Genomic DNA, 21053 nt, shown 5'->3' with positions numbered 1-21053 from the left:
ACCTTTGATATTTTAAGGCCCCAGTTGATAAAAATTATTCTTTATGATACTAGAAATTTTTATACTTAGACGTAAACAGCCATTCTAGTCCATTTTAATTACTTCTGAACATTTGTATTCGTATGAGGTTATTCAAAAGTTGCTTTAAACTTTAAAGCACTATACTGCAGGACTTCATAATCCCCAGAATGAGAAATCACAGGCTGGAAAAAATCATTTTCATGCAAATAGAATACTGTCCAATATCTACCTCCTTGTACAACAATTAATTGGAGATATATGTGGCAATTGTATCATTGGCAGACACTTACCAACAATGTGGCCTCCACGATCACCAGATCTCAATCCAGTCGACTTTGGTTTGTGGGTTTACCTCAGAGAATGAGTAGGACATCCAAGAACCTACAGCAACTGAAGGATATAATTTCGCAAGAAATTACGAATGTTCAGAGACATTTTCTGCAAAATTCTGTGCATGATATTGCAGAAAGAATAAGAATTATTATTGAAATAGAGAATAGTGGACATATTCACAGTATTTTGTAATCGTAAAATAAATCTCAAATTTTACCTAAACCAATGATGTTTTCGTTTTTTCCTCTTTCAAATATTATAATTTTTGTAAAGATTTAAAATATGACAGGCTTTTGAATAACCTTATAGACCTTTGAATTGTATATAGGCACTTTTTTATGAAATAAAAACTCTCTTCCAGTCAAGTATATTTATTAATTGTAGTATTATCTGAACGATTTAATAAAATAAATAGGCATTTACACACTATAATTTTATTTATACTATGCTTTGCAAGATTTGACTCCATCTAATTTGATCGAAATTACTTTTGTTTTTTAGATATTATAATTATAAATAGCCTATATCTTGAGTGTATTGTTGTGGAACATCATCATCAGTTAAAATATTTAGTATTTGAGATCTGTTCACTCTGTCAAAATCTTTTTTAAAATCTGCAAAAGCGGTATGTGTTTCTTCATTAAATTCTTTGTGTTTCTCCAGTAATATTTAATTGGAAAATATCCATCTGTACAAGATCTTCCTTTCCTAAATCCATTTTGTTCTTCACCAGTAATATTTTCATAGAATTTGTTCAGTTTGCATTTAATTATAAATATAATGATGTTGCACCAATTTTATATACCCTAAATTCCACGATAGTTATCACAAATTTGATGGTTTCTTTGTTTGAAAGATTGGTATTATTAGTGTTCTTTTCCAGCTTAGTGGTGGTTCTTGTCCTTCCCAAATCATGTTCGAAAACCTGAGAAATCTCTGTAAAATTTTGAATTGATTAATAGATTCTTCTATAGAGGCCCTATAGCTTTTTAGATTCTTAACAGCTGTAGTTAGTTCAAGCATGGTAATGGGTTCAAAATCAGTGTTACCTGAATAGTGCAACTGAAGTACGTAATTCATCTGAATAATTGATTAAATGGCGATCTTACTCGTGTTAATTATGTAAGCATGTGTGGCTTACAGCACATGATCGCCATTTAATCAATTATTTATATTCAAGTGTTAAAAGTAGTGTACGAAAGATTCAACATGGATAATTCATCTGATGTTTGTGTCCATAAATCATGGAAACAATTACTCCAAGTTTTTTTAAAAATACATTTGTGAGTTTTCTTTTTTTTTTTTCTTTCGCTGTTCAGATTTTTCAAAACTTCATATATTTTAGGTTGAGATCTAGTTGATCATTTTGCAAAAAAGTTACAAATTGTTCCCAACTTTCCCGATGTTTCTTGCTCCCTTCCTCCCTTCCTTCCTTCCCTCTTAGCTATTGATCTTTTTTTCTGTGATAGTCTATTTTATCTTCAATTCTTTTTGTTGACAAATTTCTTGTAGGTTTTCTTTTCGTCCTCAATTACTTTTTTAATGTGTTCATTCCAAATTCTCAATATTTTTTTTCTTTTCCATTTTTTTTAATCCTAGACTTTATATGCTGCTTGTTTTAAAATGTTTTGAAAGGCAAGCCAGGGTGCGGATTGAATGAGGGGATGCCAGGGATCGACTCGCTTGGAGAATATGATTTCCCTTGCTGGAAAGATATAATTTGACCCTGCCAGGGACATTTACCCCCTTCAGGTGCATAATGTATAGTTTCCGTGTTTTATATTTTATTAATTCAACACACAACGATTCTCCTTTCTTCTTTTAATGTAACGTAAGCGCGGCAATAATACGATTCAATCAACATTGCTAATTATTATGGACAGTATTTGTATTGACATTAGCAAAATTTTAGCGTTCCCGCCCCCTCCTGGAGGAAATATTAAATGGTATACATCTAGCTATAAAATAGCCACATTGGCAACACTGAATGCTGCGTGCTTCATTTCGTTCTTCTGCTGTCGGAAACAGCTGACAGTCGCTGTGGTGCGCTGATTTCGATATGAATTTCTTGGGTTGTGTTAAATATGTCTTTGCCAAATTATAGCGAAAAACAGTGTTTAAATGTAATTTTTGTGGTGCTAGATTTGCTCTCAAGAGAAACTGTGGATCACACGAGAGGACAAAACATAAAGTGTCTTGCACAGAGGTAAAGAAAGCTTTTTTTTTTATAATATATGATATAATTATGTGGACTTGCCTTGCTTGTAACCTAGAAACTACTGTATGTTTATTTCTTTATAATTTAATGTAATATTTTAAGTGTCAAGATCTACTGTATGTTGCTCTACTTAATTTATTTCTCTAATGTCTAATGTTTACGTTCTTTAAAGCAACTTCATAGACCTACAAAATCTTGGGTAAGAAGGCCTTTGATTCTGCGGTTCGGCTGAAGTTTCTGTTATCAATTTTATGTATTCTTCAGGTAGATAACATGCTAACGTAGCTTATGTTATAAGGAGGACAATTAATGTCATTACGCCTCGTTTGAGAATAATAGCCTTATATTGGTATTTAGTCAATTTTAGAAAAAAAAAAAAAAGACAGCACTATCTCCGGTGTAGGTAGGCCTATATGGAATAGGGACTACCTCCGATTACGACCGACGGAAAGCTTTTTTATATTTAAATGTTCAACAGGGATTAGTTTGAGTTATTTGTCCCAGAGCAGTAGCTGCATCTCTTTTCCCAGGAAACTTAGGGACATTTTTGTTGCAAACACTAGGCGTACCAGTAGCCCTTTTTTCTGAAAATTACTTATTTTTTGAGAGAACGATCAATTTGTAGAGTATTCAACGCTACTGAACGAATATTTCACTTTTATCACTGCCAATGTTGCGCTATAATCGTATATGCAAGGTAGCCTATAACGAAAAACTTAAACTAACCAAACCTAACCTGTCAAAGAAGCAACAAGTTATACTAAATATGTGTAAAATTGGCATATGTCTCTATAGTGGGCGGGACATAAGTAACATTGACCAAAAAAAAACACTATAAGTGATAGTTACTAAAATGTTTAATGAATAGTTTTGCTTACATGGTAATAGACATGTAAGTGGTATATTAAGTACGGTACTTTCTGAATGTATTCGGAATTACATTGGTGTGCTCTGAAATAAAATAAACTATTAAATATTTGTGTTTGGAAGAACAATGAAAAAATTCATAATTTTAATGGTTTCCTTTCAAATGCTAGTTTGCAATAAAAAGTAACAAGGATTCTTAGTCACATTTCAAGCTATTTCAATTAAATAGTTCTGATCTTTATCAGTCGCATGCCACACATTAATACTGTACATAAATTCTCATTCCTAGCTCACATGCTTTCAATTTAGTGGATAAGCATCCTTCATTAGATGGCTATCCATGAAAGACTGTAACAAGAGAATATTGAACTCTGTCTGCCTCCAGAGACGAAAACACTGTTATTGTGTAACCACTATTATCAATCACAGCTATTTTAGCAATGTTCACACCAGTGGCGGCTCGTGAACTTGTGGATTGGAGGAGCTGCAGTAGATTTTGGGACATCCAAATTTTACTTCTTGATATCATTACTAATAAGTATAGGACAAAAATAAATGCACTACATATCGAACAACCAAAACTTCCTGACTTAGTTGGGAGATGTCTGTGGCATCATTTGCCATAATCGCTTAAAAAAAAATCGATTTCAGATTTCAGTCTGAATTTCCAGATTTCAGTCTGAATTTCAGATCGGCAGACACTCAACATGCAATCTACCAGTTCATCCTGAATTGTTTTAGAATTACCTTTAAACAGTGGCATGTTCCAAATGATTTTTGAGAGGCTCGTTTAGATTACTCACGAACTGTAGCAACCCACGAAATACACCAGGGTTCTTTGAATCGTTCTTTCATCATGTCCCCTAAGGGGAAGTTCACATTGGCCACAAATTTAATACAATTAATATATTTTTAAATAATTTCACGATTTTTTCTCACTTCTTGAATGTTTGTTCTGTTTGCTTCACTTAATTGCACAGCAATATTAGTTTTACCTAACATAACCAATGAAACAACATTTTTCAGGTGAGACTGCGAAGATTCGTGCTTTTTAACTTTCAGGGGAAAATGTCCTAAATATGTCACACCACTCCTAGTTTATGCAGTATCACCAGCGAAGAGGAGGCAAGGAAAACAAAATACAGAATTTTTTTTGTTCACATCCACGTAACCACAAATGCTTAGCGTAAATTTCATTGTTACACTTCCTTACATATATGCACTATTTCGACTGGATGAAGCTTGAGTAAGATTTAAGTTGGGTAACGGACAACCATACTTCATTAGATCAATCTTCCGCAAGGGAAAGTTGAGAAAAATAAAATTAATATTCTGTAATTCACACACACTCATGTTTGCACATTTGCACTGGTTAAGTTACGGTATTAAGACGTCACACCAAAGCAACACTCAGATATAATGATGGTCAACAATTTTCTAAAACTGGAAAAGAAGTCTCTTTCGTATTTTACGTGCTATATCAAAAGGATTCTACTCGTGCAAATCATTTTAAGTTAAGGCAAATCCTATTTTGTTCTGCTGGAGGCTGGATATATACGTAATAGTAAGGCAAAAGAGAATATTAATTTCGTTATATTAACTCGATAAAATTCTACAACAATAAGTATGTGAAGAGAAAATAAAAATTTTGTCATTAAGTTTCAAGGGAATAGAGAATCCATTTGACATAGCATTACAATAGCGGTGTGGGAGGGGAGGAAAGATCTTCCCTTGTAGCCTGGCTCTGCAAGCCACTGCAGCGAAATGTGGGTTTTAAACAGCGGCTGTTTCCCTCTGCTTCCCTCCACCTCTCTACCCCCTGACCATGCAAGAGACACTCACTATGAGCTGTCCCACCCTGCAGATCCCAGGACGACTTTGAATGCAGTATCAATTCCAATACTGTCGACGCGCAAAAGGATTATGCATGAGATAATAGTACATATTCCCGGCCAGATGAAATATAAAGCAGTTTTACCAATAAAAAGCTATAACAATTCTTCTACCAATTAAAATAAATATTATTTTTATTTTCCTGTCAAAGCAGGGAGTGCTGCAGCTCCGCAGCTCTTATGGACGAGCCGCCCCTGGTTCACACTCATGTAAAGGATTTTCAGTAGGTATTAGGTATATTGAGGTATTTTCCACGCAGCGTGAAATCTTCACATTTGTGCCATACATCTAGTGGTGGCAGTATTTGTTACACTTATTTGTTCGCACGTTCTGTTCATGCTGCATTTCACTGAAATTCACCAACACACACGTAGATGTGTTCACAATGGCATCGCATTCGTCACAGATAAACAGTATCTACTCAGTTCACGAGGTCATATGGGTTTGGTTCTATCACAAACATTGAAATATGTATCCTTTTCCTCATATAACGCACACCCATCATGAATCCACGGGCTCCATGTATTATTCCAGCGTTTGGGGTCTGCCTCTTTTGCCTCTGGAGCCAAATTGTATTGCTTGACAAGAGTACTGCGTTGACGCACAAGCAATGACCTTAGGTGCAATGCCACGTTTACATGCGTCTGAGCGAGATTGTTGGACTCGCAGGGATCATTATCGATGTCATACAAGCACAGTTCTTCTTTAGCACAAGGTATGTTAGCGAAGCTGTTTCTAGAGGGACAGGGAATTGTTGCAGAACTACGGATGTATGGTATTTGATGTGCTCTTGTGGGGTTGATGTACACTGACGATGATGCGGCTATTATGGCACGTCCAGCTAGACTGTGGACCACAGAAGATTCGTTGTAACCAGGATATGATGTTTCTTTACCATCATCTCCGAAGTAACCATCTAAAGCTCCATTTCTTATGCTTCCTGAAAATGTGACATCGGAATCAGTATTCTGAAAAATCAATACATTCACCAAACAAGTATAGCCTATACATTAACTTACAATCTCTTCTATTATATAAGTGTCCTATAACAATCTCATTCAGTGATAATTTCAGACTCTTTTTCTCAGGAAGAAGATGAAATAGCATAGCAGAGAGATAATTGGAATGATAATGGATTAAGGGTGAATATGATAATGCTTTGCACTTTCATTTCCATCATCATCATCGCTTAATAGATAGATCATGCTTTGCCAAAGTTGAACCATTTCATTACTATAATTTCAAGGAAAAAATTGTTCCGGGGCCCGGTATCAAACCTGGGGCCTTTGGCTGAGCGCGCTAACGCTCTACCGACTAAGCTACCCAGGAACTCTACCAAACCCCGGCTCAATTATTCCCTTTTTATCCACAGACCTAAAGTGGGTTGACAAGACGTCAGGGACCCAACATTGAGTGCACATTTGAGGTATGTGGATAAAAAAAAGAATAATTGAGCCAGGGTCTGGTAGAGTTCCTGGGTAACTCAGTCGGTAGAGCGTTGGCGCGCTCAGCCAAAGGTCCCGCGTTCTATACTCGGTCCCGGAACAATTTTTCCCTTGAAATTATTCAAGTCAGCTTTACCTGAAAAGCCAGATTTGTACATTTCATTACTAGTTTTAAAGTAAGATAAAGTGTCATCAAAATAACACATACTTTCTCATTATAGTGTACGTCTTGTGTATTCTGAAACAATTTAGTTTCTCAGATTATTAGTTATTACATTCCTGTTTACGAGGCTGCTTGGAAAGTTCATGTCCTGACGTACTGTAGATGGCATTGGAATCGCATTAACAATACTACCATTGTTCACGCGCGAAAAATTATAATCATATGCGAAATGCATTCTGTGTAGAGAAGACTTTCGATTATTCGGGCTAATCACCAGACAAATACGTACGGATAATACAGTTTTTGCTTTTTATTGCAGAACTAACCTTTTTGTAAATTGGACATACAATACTGCGTTTGAAAATTTAGGAACATAAAACCCTTACTCTAATTTTATTATTTCCTCCTCTTATGGTGGAAATAAAGCGTGAAACGTCACTCATAATTTAGAACAATGTTACGTACGAAATACAATATGCTCCACCTGTTTATCAACAGTTGAATTTTGTTGTAAATAGTGTATTTTTAGGAACATTGTCATAGAAAAAACATCTTTTCATAGATATTGCGCCTGTGACCAAAGTTCCCTATGAGAAAACGTCTTTTGGTAGATATTGCACCTACGATCAAATTCCGTTAGTACCAACTGTCAGTGCGACAAATTGTCTGTGGTCTAATGTACTGTACGTGGGACTTTTCGGTACTTAGTTCTGCTCTAATTTCCTCATTTATTAGTAAGTTTTAAAACAGTCTGGTCATCGGCGAATAAAACCATCATATTATTTCAGCAAACTAAAAATTCCGGTAATATCTTTTAAGAGCGTCAATTTTATGAAATCATTGTAGATTATACCTTTATTATTTTTATATTAACGCGGAATCTGTCAAGTTTATAATTGTGAATTTATTGTAGCCTAATTATAATTTAATATAATAGCTTGAAAGCACTTAAAGGAAGCCATGTTATTTATATTAATTTTAAAATATTATTAGAATGAAATAACTCTGTACTTTTAATCTGTAACAACTGAAACTTAAAAGGTTGCTGACTGTGTAGGCCTATAAGTAATTAACTTACCAATAATAAGCTTCCAATTATGGTACCGAATAGCAGCTGTGCGTGCCCTTTCATCAATATTGAGCAGCATTTCCGTCCTTCGAGATGCCAGATTATAAACCAGTACATCCCACTGATCCACGCCGTCTAGATCATGTCTTAAATGACCCACATGGCCACCTGCAACATATGTATGTAAATTAAACTGCGGTAATAGTACAATATAATGTTAATGATATACAGATATTATGATTGACTTCCATTTGTAATCTACGAGGGCTATTCATAAAGTAACTTCCGTTTTCATATATATATATATATATATATATATATAGTGCGCAGTAATCGGTAACGACGCCGTCTTTGCAGTAAATGTTGCGTGATTCAATTCGCTTTGAGCTGTGGTACATGGAGGATCGTGCGGTTGTTACAGTGCTACGCGTGTTCAAAATGTGTACGCTGAGAATCCCACCAGCTGTGAGATACGCTCGGTGATACTATTCCTTATGGTGAAAAGTGAAAAGCAGTTGAAATCCATTATGTTGCGCTCTGGAGTGTTTTTTCTTTTTGCACTGCAGTGCCCGCCCGCATATTGTGCAGCTTACAGTGCCCAAACTGTAAAATTTCAACTGGGAAGTGTTTGGTCATCCTCCATATAGTCCTGATTTGGCGCCTAGTAATTATCTGTTCATGCTTATTATGAAGTGGCTTGCATCGCAGCACTTTGACGATGACTAGTCCAGCTTCACTGGTTGGCTTCAGTCACAGGAGGGAGACTTTTATGACTGCGGTATTCAAATTCTCGTTAAATACTATGACAAGTGTCTCAATTTAGCCGGAAATTATGTAGAAAATACTGTTGTAAACAAATCATGTAGCCAGTTTGCCATTTTTGTTATAGTAAAACGGATTTTATGAATAGCTCTCGTGTGTTCCAGTTCCCCTACTTCTTAAGAAGAATGGCCAACTTAAGGCTACTTAAGTCTGAAGGTTCCCATACATACAAAGACTTACCTGGAGGTAAGTCTGTACAAACATCTCCGGGAGGTTTGTTTGAATTGAATGATTGCCCATACATGCTCAGACATACGTCCTAGACTTGCAGTTCACCAGGAACTTGTTTGATTTTTTATGGAAGATATTTACATATATCTATAAATTCTGTGGGTTGGTTCTAAAAGGGCCAACGTCAAAAATGTTAGTTTTGAGATAAATGGGTTTGAAATTTGCTTATACTGTACAGTGAACCTATGACATTGGCTTGTGAATGCTCTGTACCTTCCACATTAACTGCAGCAGACATTGGTCCTTTTAGTATATGGAAAAACAGACCGAGATAAGCTCGAAAGTGTATATAACTCAAAAGTGCAAAAAATTGACATTGGCCCTTTTAGAACCGAGCCACAGAATTTTAAGAGAAATTCACGAGAATAGTTCCTTAAATCTGAACGTTCATAGTTTGCCGCCATTTCCCTACAAGAACTGCAAAACGTAACATTGAAATCTCGACCAGATGCTCGCAGTACTTATCGTTTGTTTATATGCTTATTTTCCTGCCGCTTAATTTGGAGAGCGCTACAGTAGGAAAATTTCAAGCAGTCCTAGAAGTCTGTAGACTTTTCTCAAGGCGTAAAGCCTTGATACGAGTATACGAGGAGACTTGCCTGTGGATTTAGGTTTGCACGAACTTATCTCGACGTAAATACCCTTCAGAGTGGCAATATATATTCTAACGAAACATTCAATTTAAAAGTCATTAATGCCTATAACTGACATCGTTATTCTGTACCATTGGTTATATTTTATGACAATTTAAAACATATTTTATTATTATAATTATCAGATACTTCTAAATCTGCACCAGACTTTACCCACTTTCTGACTAACAACACACATGCTTAAGAAAACACTACACGTGCTTAAGAAATAATTTGGAGCCTTACCACTGGTACTTCATTCCATAATGTCTGGCAAGTGACGTAAACATTGTCGGCAGATGTATATATATATATATATATATATATATATATATATATATATATATATACTGGTAATGGAAATTACGGGAAAACGGCTGAACGGATTTTAATAAATGACCCCTCATTTTGAAGCTTGGAACCCAAAGTTTTTCGGAAAAATATTAGTTTTCAGTGAAATGTTAATTTTCCTACATCATTTTCCTTTTTTCCAAAATTCATCTTTCGTCAGTTTTGAGAACTAATTAATTGCATTCACGGCCGACTTGATTGAATTTCAGAACAAAAAACACACTACAATAAACAATAGGCTATTACACGAAGGCCGTGACCTGCAGGATTGCCGACATATTTAGAGCTGAATTCAATTTGTTATTAAAAACTGATTCTGCAGTGTATAATTTTGTGAGTACACCTGTGTATTGGATATTCAAATCTACGAAACATGAGGTGGTTTGATGACATTATTACCATTATAAATTAAATATTATTATAGTTAATAGGATGCGTCTATTTTTCATTAATTATACATAATATTAATGCTATATTGACGACATGAAAGTGAAACGTTTTGAGGTTATGTAAGTAAATGTAGAGAATATCTTAATTTAGATCTTCATTTCTATAATTTACTGAGTGGCGGCTATATATAACTACAAAACTTAAATAAGATAATAATATTGTTATTAAAAATCAACGATTTTTGTACTTATTAACCCAGTGGGGTTGGGTCTTTTTCATATATTTAATGGCAGTGTAGTGTAGATATTGATATGTGTCATTGTCTTCAGTATTGGCTCGAGAGAGCGCATAAAATACAGATCCTAAGGAAAGATCAAAAGGTATTACTTACTGATAAAATAAGAGACCTAGAAAATTTTGTAGTCTCCAGATCATTTCAGCATGATCTCTTTGGAGGATAAAATGATTTTACGCTCTACATTTCAAGTTCTACATGCAGCAGCTATGCAAAAATGCTATTGTTCGAAAACTTAGCAAACCTGACATTTTTTTAACTTTTGCCTACAATCCACAATGACCTGAAATAGCTATTGCTATCTCCTGACATTGATACTTGCGTTTTCGCGTTGAAACTCAAAACCTGAAGGTGGATAGGTTCAAGAAAAAGTATTGGGCCTAAAAAAACCCATTCAGAGGGAGTGTTTATTATTATGGAAGCAAATAACTATCAAAAAGTCAAGTATTCTTCATTGAAAATAAATCTGAAAAATGTTTATTTGAACGTCTAACGAACTCAGTTTGCAGCAGCATTTGCTGCACAAGCCACTAGTATATATATATATATATATATATATATATATATATGCTGTTGAAGGACACCGGCGTAGCTCTGTCGGCTAAGGCGCTTACCTGCCGATCCAGAGTTGCGTTCGGGCGCGGGTTCGATTCCCCCTTGGGCTGATTACCTGGTTGGGTTTTTTCCGAGGTTTTCCTCAACCATAAGACAAATGTCAGGTAATCTATGGCGAATCCTCGGCTTCATCTCGCCAAATATCATCTCGTTATCACCAATTCCATCGACACTAAATAACCTCGTACTTGATACAGCGTAGTTAAATAACCAAGTAAAAAAAATGCTGTTGAATGGTAGAGGTCGCCAGACTTCAAGACAAGCGTGGAATGAGACCTCTGCCATTAATTCAATAGCAATTATGCTTCTCTCCTCCTCTGCCGGCAATGTTTACGTCACTTGTTAGACATTATGGAACGAAGTATAGACATGATGTGAAGTGTTAATTGAATCTTGTGATCGTGTTGCAACACTAACCAGCAGCAGAATAGAGTGTTGGAAGCCAATCTGTGACGTGCATGAGTTGGTTCGATACTCTTGGAGTCTGCTGAAGTAGTGGGCTCCAGATAAGACCTACACTTCGCACTGAACCTTCCCACAGTGTCTCCTTCACCTGTTTCGTAAAGTCAGAGTGAATTAATTTCCTGAAATTATTAAAAAATATATATGAAGAAATTACATGCAGTTTGTTTATGCAATATAATAAAGTAACACTATAAAAATAATAAATTGAGAGATTCTCTATAAGCCATTCAGGTGAGTTGGTCAAATTTTCTTCTTTAAAAGAAAAGTGTTTCAATGTCTTGAAGGAAATTGGTGAGGGTTGAAAAGAGAGAAGCCTGTTCAGTAATTTTTATATGAAAGAACGAGTCAAAGTCAGGATAGTAGAAGAAAGGGAAGTGGAATTGGGAGAGGAGTACGATAAGGATGCTCTTTATCACTTACCCTGTTCAACATTTACTTTAGCTTACTTGGAGGACTAAGTGAAGAACATGGGAGAAGTGATAGTAGGAGGAAGAAGAATAATTTGCATAAGATTTGCTTATGATATGGCTTTGTTAGCTGAAGAGGAGAAGATATTAAAGGATATGCTGCTGGAGCTAAATGACAACTCTGAGCGGTATGGGATGAAAATAAATGCAAATAAGACGAAAACCATGGTTATCGGAAGAAAAATAAAGAAGGTAAACGTGCGACTATGAGGCAGTATAACAGGTGGACAGCTTCAAATACTTTGGGTATATACTGTAAGTACGAGTAACATGAATAGTGCCAGGAAGTCAAAAGGAGGATAGCAATGACAAAGGAAGCTCTTAATAAAAAAGGAACATCTGCGGACCTCTGGAAAAATACTAAGGAAGAGACGAGTTAAGTGCTTTGTGTGGAGTGTAGCATTGTATAGGAGGAGAAACATGGACATTACGACGAAGTGAAAAGAAACGACTGAAAGTATTTGAAATGTGGACATGGAGAAGAATGGAGCGTGTGAAATAGATAGAATAAAAAATGAAGAGGTGTTGGAAAGAGTGGATGAAGAAAGAATAATGCTGAAACTGAAACTGATCAGAAATATAAACAGAAATTGGCGGGTCACTGGCTAAGAAGAAACTGCCTACTGTAGGATGTACTGGAAGGAATGGTGAATGGGAGAAAAGTTGGTGCAAGAGAAGATATCAGATTATAGACAACATTAAGATACATGGATCGTATACAGAGACTAGAAAGAACGCGGAAAATAAGGGAGATTGAAGAATGCTGAGTTTGCAGTGAAAGACCTGCCCTTGAACAGAAAACTGTGGATTAATGAAAATGTCCCTATAAACTCAGTTCTGTCTTGCGGTACATAATATCCAATATTCTGAACAGTTAAATTATCATGAAATTTTATCCTTTCTAGCAGATAAAAATTTAACTATTAAATATGTAAAAGAAGATATCAGGTTATAGACGACATTAAGATATATGGATCATATGAGGAAACAAAAAGGAAGGCAAAAAATAGGAAATATTGGAGAAAGCTGGGTTTGCAGTGAAAGACCTGAGCTTGGGCAGAACACTAAATGAATGAATGAATATATGATTTTAAAATTCAGTACATATTAACTTTGTTTCATATTTCATGTTCTTATTGATCTTAATGGAGTTTAAAAGACACTTACTCCTTTGAGAGGCCAATTGGAGCCCCAGTTCGGATACCTTCCCTTAGTTGGTGCTCCGTTGTCAGACAGAAACACAATTATGGAGTTCTCTAACATGTGGCGCCTCTGTAGTGCCTGTACAACTCTCCCGACGGACTCATCAAGTTTAGATACCATTGCTGAAAGGTATTTTCTTTAATGATTATGAAAATTATTCTTATGAATTGTATGCACTAAGAAATATAAACTACATTCACAGTTCAAGGCAAACATTACTAATATACTTGATCTTTACCAGAAACGTTTGACACCAAATCTGCATACTGCATGTAAAATGTTGGTATCATGAAGATGATACATACTTGTTGTTGTTTATTGTTTAATGTTGGTAAAATAACATGTACAAAAATACAGAATAACTCTTCTCGGGTTCTCAGCCAGGTGAGTTGGAGATTAGCTTCCAAGCTTTCGACGGCTAGCTGTGCCATCTTCTTCAGGGAATGAAGTGATGTGGGACGAAAAAAAAATCGAAAGAGAATTGGGAGGACAAATTTAAAAGGTACGCAAAACGCGTCCTTGCAAGGGGTTGGGAACTGTACAAAACTAAATATGTGAGCTCCAAGCCTGTCTCACTAGTCTCACTCCGGGTTACGCTGCTCCACTGAAGGAGCTTTAGAGAATTTTGAAGGGGAAGCCGAAATTGGACGTAACCTCTTAGGTACTACATACGCGAGGGGGACGGAGATTTGATCAAGTGATCACGGGACGGGGTGATGTGGGACCATGTCTAGCCGGTATATATGCAAAAGTAGGGCTTCCCGCTGCGGGCCAATCAGGAGCTAGTTCTTAGTCCCGACCGCCAGGAGCATTCTGGTTGGTGGAAGCGACAGCCAATCAGGAGCTAGTTGCTGGTCCCGACTGTCTGCCGTGTGCTGGTGGTCTAAGCGTTTTGATGGCAGGTTTCCATGCTGTACTCAGCTGTAGACCCCCGTCTCTGTTGAAATTATTGTCATCTAGCTGGATTTCGATGGCTTCCTTGATAACCAAGTCCCAGCAACCTGATGTCTTGTCCAAGAAGGTGGTGGCGCCGAAATCTATCTTGTGACCAGTTTTTAGGCTGTGTTGGGCTACTTTTGCATATATACCGGCTAGACTTGGTCCCACATCACTTCATTCCCTGAAGAAGATGGCAGAGCTAGCCGTCGAAAGCTTGGAAGCTAATCTCCAACTCACCTGACTGAGAACCCGAGAAGAGTTATTCTACTCGTACATCAAACGCCAGGAAAGCCTCAAGTCATACATTACAAAAATACAGTCTTAATTCTTTCCTGAAGGAGTAAAAACTCGTGCTCAAACAAAGGTAATTATTTGACACAAAGTGGGTCAAGAAAAAAAAAATGAGAATAAATTAACTTTAAAAATACAATTTTAATTTTAACAATTTAAATCATACAAATACATACACATATTAAATCAACATATTCTTTAAAAATTAAATTCCTGACGCTATTTTTTATTTAAAATTAAAGTAAACTCTAGCCATCACGGAAATAGAGCAAAGAACTCTGTTTACCTGTAAACATTTTACTTATTTTAAAATTCGCAAAATTTACCCAGAATTCATCCTCGCCACATATAGTTTAAAAGCCAGCCAAAACCCACATACGTGTATTCTGGGCCGATCTTCGTAATTAAAGAGTTCCCGCTGTTAACAGTCAATTGTAAAGACTGTTTTTGTATTATGGGTATCCTACAAGGAAAACTCAGCTCGGACTTCTCGCGGCGCGCATGCTATACCCCTCTTACCCCCCTGCAGTAGGCGTGAGAGCATGCTGGGAACGGGAGCATACATAATCTGCGCGAGACAGTCAAGCCCGCTGATTTCTGCGTACTGAGTTTCCCTTGTTGGATGCCTATAGCAATCTCATTGTAAATAGAAGTTGAATTACTGTATGTTGTATATAGAAATACCTGCATATGTTCTTCTGTTTGGATCGGAGATGTGCTTAAACTTGTCTATCTCTGCCTGCGGGGCCTCCAAAAGTTTTCCGCGGTTGCCTGAATGGACAGCCAAATGTGCAAGATAGAGAAAAAGAGGCGGTCCAAGCGGAGAGGCATCGTGTGATTGGATAATGCGCACTGCCTCATCAGTGTACACATCTGTTGCATAATGCCCACTTAGATCCCATGCAGTGCTTAGATTCCGTCTCAGGTCAAAACCATTATATTCACCGTCAGAGTACTGCAATCAGTAAAACAATTTGCATCATTGGTATGTAACATATGAGGGACATGCATGCTGTCATAACGTATGATTACTACCAGCGTAGCTCAGGAGTAAGGAACTGCTCTCTTGATTCGAGGCTGAGCTCGTCTGTGGGTTCGAAGCTCACTTGGACTGATTATCTGTGAGTTTTTCCGATTGTAAGGTGAATGTTAGGTAATATATAGCGAATCTGGCCTCAGTGTTACCACTATTTCCACGCATCCTGGATGACCTTGCAGTTAATACAGCATTGTTACAGGTATCCTACAAGCAAAACTCAGCTCGGATTCCTCGCGGCGCTCATGCTATACTCCTCTTACCCCCTTGCAATAGGCGTTTGAGCATACTGGGAACGGGAGCATACGTCATCTGCGCGAGACAGTCACGCCCGCTGGTTTTTGCTCACTGAGTTTTCCTTGTCGGATGCCTATAATTGCAGTGGTGAAGCTAACGTGTAAGTACTGGGTAGGCTGAAAAAAAATCTGCTTATCTTATATATCTTTTTATACAGCAGATGTTTCTCAGCTTTTCTATCAAAATTTTTTGTGACACAGATCTCACAAGAAGATGATAAACACTCATTTTCACCCCTCAAACAGAATACAGGTGTAACAATATAACGTATTTGTATCAGAGCACCATGTTAGCCAAGAATATATTTTGTTATACTATGAAAATTGAAATTTCGTATTTTGTCTTCCTCCATCCGCCATTTTAACATGTAAATGTATTGTCGATCTCCTATCTTTGTAAGCTCATTTTGTTTCATACGTTCAACTTGAAGACAGTTTTTTAATTCTACAAATAATGACCGCCGTGTTCTCTCAGTATGAGCCATTTTACACAAAATTAATATGTAACACACATGTGCACGAGCAAATGCACTTCTGATTAAACTAACACTCAACAATGCAGCGCATTCACAGAACACCAACATAGCGCGGCGTATTATATCGCGATGTTGAGGCTAGCCACACCTCCTGCTACTGAGTCTTAACGAATCGATACCCCCCTCCTCCCCGGCCTTCCTTCAAGCTTGCGAGTGCCACTGTCTGTGAGCGAGACCATCCCGCATCGCTATGAGGCTTCTGTCGCAAGTCTCTCGCACTGAACTGTCTATCCTGGAATGATTGCCAACAGTGAATTTAATACTGTATATGGAGGGATCGGAATGAAACCAAGTGTTACGATACATCGTTATTTCGAACTTGTACTGTTACTAGATAGTATAATAACTGAAAATGTTTTGGGTAGGCTAAGCCTCAAAAGCCTCTTAAGAGCTTCGCCATTGTACGACGAACAAAAAAAGAGATACGATTCGAAAGCTGTTATTATAACTGCACAAATCAGCTGTATGAATCGAATTGCAATGTCTTAAGCATACAACATTCACAAGACACGCTACGATCGTATTGTTTTGGCGTAACTTATGAGTTATGACACAGAGTTACATCTTTCCAATTTTGTTCTTAAAATCATAAGTGAACTGCTTGTAGAATGTTTCAATCTTATCGTCTTTGGACAGATATTTGAAGGCTTTAGTGTTCTTATAATTTCATCCGGTTCATTATATTTTGTTCCAAATATTTCAGTGTAGGCCTAGGTATTTTCTTCCGTTTGCTTCTCTTTGTAGGTCTAGATATCTTTGGGGCGTTGCCAGACGCTTCTGATACTCAAGGAAGCTAAATACCCGAAATTTCATTGAATTTTTGGGTGGTCGTTATTACCCAGAAGTTTAGACTGAACTAGAAATGAACAAAACTAACTGTCGCTGTCGCTCGCTGTGTTCGTTGCATTTGTCTTTCGAGTCTCGGCTCGTGTCATTCTCGTGCGCTTCGAGTCTCTCTCGTCATTTTCGAAATAGCATTTGGTCGGCGTGGAAAGATTTCGTAACTTTGAATAACATACATCATTGAAATAAATAATATAGGGGAGAGCTGGGTAGTATCGGACATCGGGTAATATCGGACAGTGCGTTTCGTTCATCTTCCAACAGATGGTAGTACCTGAATGACATGGTTACGTTTCTGTATGCGACATCACAGAAACGTAACCATGTCATTCAGGTACTATCATCTGGTAGAAGATGAAATAAACTCACTGTCCGATATTACCCGATGTCCGATACTACCCAACTCTCCCCTAAATGTTTAAATGAGACAAAAAGACAAAATAGAACAGCATCTTAGTTATCAAAATGTTCTGGTTCTATTATATGATATTACTTATGATTATATAAATGGGGAAAAAAATTCTCAAATTTGCATTTCTAAGGAACATAAAACATGACATTAATATCTTTTTACTTGAGATTGCACACTTGATCTTAAACATAAAAGTATTGTAATTATGTTTTTAGGAAACAGTGTTATCACTTCAGACCAATATACTGTAGTTTTGTTAATTCGGCCACAGAAGACGGTGATATTATGTTAGTCATACAGAGAATGAAATTTATTCATTACCGTAAAAAAATGCTGCTTGAAAGCAACATCATATAAGTAGCAAACTTTGATTTGTTATGTTGAATTATTATAACGTTACACAATTGCTTGTTTGTTAAAATGTGTATATGATAACGTTATGCAATTTATGTTTTTTATTTTGTGTGTTTTTGGAAAATATAATTTTAATTAATGTTTCGCCATAAATGTTGTAACTAAAACCTTGTGCATCCCTCGTGTTTATCGTACGGCTCGTCCTCCCTCCACTCGTTATCTGCCCTTTGTTTACGTTTTCACTGTGCCTAAACGAGACGCTCTACTGTTAAAATGAACAGGTATGTGCTTTGGGGAATGATTGATTACATTAAATTTTGTTATTTTGAAGGGACGTGATGAAAGTAAAAGTAAAACTCCTTAAAAACCTTCATGTCCTCGTGGGACTTGTGTATTTTTGTTTTTAATATAAAGAGTAAAGCTAATGAAACATGGATAATCAAATGAGGTTCTTATGGAGACCTCTGAAATAATTAAAAATGAATTTTTTGAACCTTTACCTGTAGGTTTGTAGTCACTGAGCATTTTTTAAATTCTTTATTCAGATCTAACCTCTTTCCTCTCTGCTTTTTATTGGTGTCTTTGTGAATTATGATTCCCTTTGAATTGTATTTGTAGTGTGATGTAAAGTTAGTGTGAAAATCGTAATGCATCTAATTACATGTTCTTGCAGAATATAATCAAAATAGCTGACATAACCATTCCAGTTTCCCATATATGAATCAAATCCTCGGTAAGTTGGAGTGACTTCTTTCTTGTAGAACCCAAGATGCCATTTTCCAACTGCTCTGGTTATGTACCCAAGATCTTTAAGGTACTGAGGTAGGATTTTACCAGGTGGCAGACCTCGAGGTTCTGCAGCAAGGAGAGAGTTCCCTTGCATACCTGAAAAAAACAAGTTAGAAAAACAATGAAGATTTTATATAAATTATTTTCATTATAAAACTTACTTATCAATATCAATCGGCGTAGCTCAGTCGACTAGGGCGCTTGCCTTCCGATCCAGAGTTGCGCTCGGGCATGGGTTCGATTCTCGCTTGGGCTATCTGGTTGGGATTTTTCCGAGGTTTCCCTAACCGTAGTTGATACAGCGTCCTTAAATAACCAACTAAATATAATAAGGTAACGGAGGGTAAGTGTGCGCGGTCGGGTAAGAGTTCTCTCGTGAATTTTTCATAGTTGGTATGCCTGCTGCGAAATTGGCTTGAATTATTCCATTGCATATGGATTACTGACAAGGGTGAGAGTAATTAGAATAATAGTAGGTGCCAAATCTAGGGAATCGTGTAGGGCTATTTTCAAAAAACTACAAATAATGCCCATGGCTTGTCAGTATATCTTTTCATTAATAATCTTCCTCGTATCTAATCGTGAAAGCTTTGTAACTAATTCAACAGTTCATAGCATAAATACACGTCAAAGAAATGACTTTCATACTCCATCGGCAAGTCTATCGTGCTATCAAAAAGGAGTACGTTATATGGCAGTATATGAAAAATGAAACTCAAAACATAAAATTATTTAGGGCCAAATTAAAGAAGTACGTAATTTCTCACGCCTTCTATTCTGTAGGTGAATTCATGACATTCAATAACACTTCATGAAATTGATACTAAAACTTTGTGTTGTACTAGTAGACTATATTGTAAATCTCGTCTATATATATTTCATCTAGACTGTGACTATAAATTAAGATTTTATAATAGTATTAAGTTTTTTGACTTGTTCCATATTCTAGGTGTAAGCATGTATGAATACCATGGAATGTTAATAAATACAATACAATACAATGTTTGCCGAGCCGCAGAAGAATCTGTAGCTATCTAGAAAGGTATGCAAACGTTTTGTTTGAAATCACATGTAATTTTTTCAAAAGAGAAGTTGAGATTTCTACAGAGTTGTATAAGTGAGGCAGAAGGAACATGTTGACATTAAAATGAACTATTTGTAGCAATGAAGTGGCGTAACTAATGTTCTATGACCGTATTGGGCTGCTCCTTAGTGGCAAATTCTTACTTATTTTACTTTCTAATAAGAATCGATTAATATATTTATTGAAAATTATTGCGATTATTATTTTATGCTGTACTATTAGAACTATATCTCCTATTCTTACGTTTTTTTGTCTTGTACAAATATGCTTCTAGTCTCTAAATTTTTAACAAGAAAGCATTGTAGAGTAAATTTTTTGATAAATTGAAGATTGTTAAGGTATAAAACAATATATTTAATACTGTACTTTAAATACATATATATGTAAAACTGCCTCTACACAATCAAATTTTTCTTTCAATTCAATACTTTACAAGAAATTTTCTCTGAGATTGATCCATATTGAAAAGGATTTGTCAAATGCTGTGTCATATTGCTGAAGATTTGGCAAGATTTTGAAACCTTCCAAATATTACTTACTTACAAATGGCTTTTAAGGAACCCACAGGTTCATTGCCACCCTCACATAAGCCTGCCATCGGTCGCTATCCTGTGCAACTCCCTCAAATCCATTTTAATATTATCCTCCCATCTACGTCTCGGCCTCCCCAAAGGTCTTGTCCCCCAACTAATACTCTATATGCTGCTCTGGATTAGCCCATACGTGCTACGTGCCCTGCCCATCTCAAACGTCTGGATTTAATGTTCCTAATTATGTCAGGTGAAGAATACAATGCGTGCAGTTCTGCGTTGTGTAACTTTCTCAATTCTCCTGTAACTTCATCCCTTTTAGTCCCAAATATTTTCCTAAGAACCTTATTATCAAACACCCTTAATCTCTGTTCCTCTCTCAAAGTGAGAGTTCACGTTTCACAACCATGCAGAACAACCGGTAATATAACTGTTTTATAAATTCTAACTTTCATATTTTTTG

The 21053-nt window shown here is 36.5% G+C and overlaps 2 protein-coding genes across 3 annotated transcripts in view; one reads left to right on the top strand and one right to left on the bottom strand.

Moving 5' to 3' along the window:
- Positions 1 to 109: 109 nt before the first annotated feature.
- The window catches only part of LOC138697688 (luciferin sulfotransferase-like), a 102984-nt gene continuing 82040 nt past the window's right edge, over positions 110 to 21053 (top strand). Inside the window, exon 1 of the mRNA XM_069823151.1 lies at positions 110 to 2560. The gene's annotated coding sequence lies outside the window, so the exon portion shown is untranslated. The remainder of the gene's footprint in view (positions 2561 to 21053) is intronic.
- The window catches only part of LOC138697686 (arylsulfatase B-like), a 45335-nt gene continuing 27693 nt past the window's right edge, over positions 3412 to 21053 (bottom strand). For both annotated transcript variants that reach the window (XM_069823145.1, XM_069823146.1), the window contains exons 4-9: positions 18849 to 19072; positions 15395 to 15665; positions 13445 to 13602; positions 11763 to 11898; positions 8019 to 8177; positions 3412 to 6272 (exon numbers count right to left, since the gene is read on the bottom strand). In XM_069823145.1, coding sequence (XP_069679246.1) covers positions 5767 to 6272; positions 8019 to 8177; positions 11763 to 11898; positions 13445 to 13602; positions 15395 to 15665; positions 18849 to 19072 — 1454 coding nt within the window. In that variant the 3' untranslated portion in view covers positions 3412 to 5766. The remainder of the gene's footprint in view (positions 6273 to 8018; positions 8178 to 11762; positions 11899 to 13444; positions 13603 to 15394; positions 15666 to 18848; positions 19073 to 21053) is intronic.

The sequence above is a fragment of the Periplaneta americana genome, chromosome 4, assembly GCF_040183065.1.
Source record: "Periplaneta americana isolate PAMFEO1 chromosome 4, P.americana_PAMFEO1_priV1, whole genome shotgun sequence".
NCBI classification, from domain to species: domain Eukaryota; kingdom Metazoa; phylum Arthropoda; class Insecta; order Blattodea; family Blattidae; genus Periplaneta; species Periplaneta americana.
The sequence above is the reverse complement of the archived record's forward strand: the minus strand, read 5'-3'. Positions and strand labels throughout refer to the sequence as shown.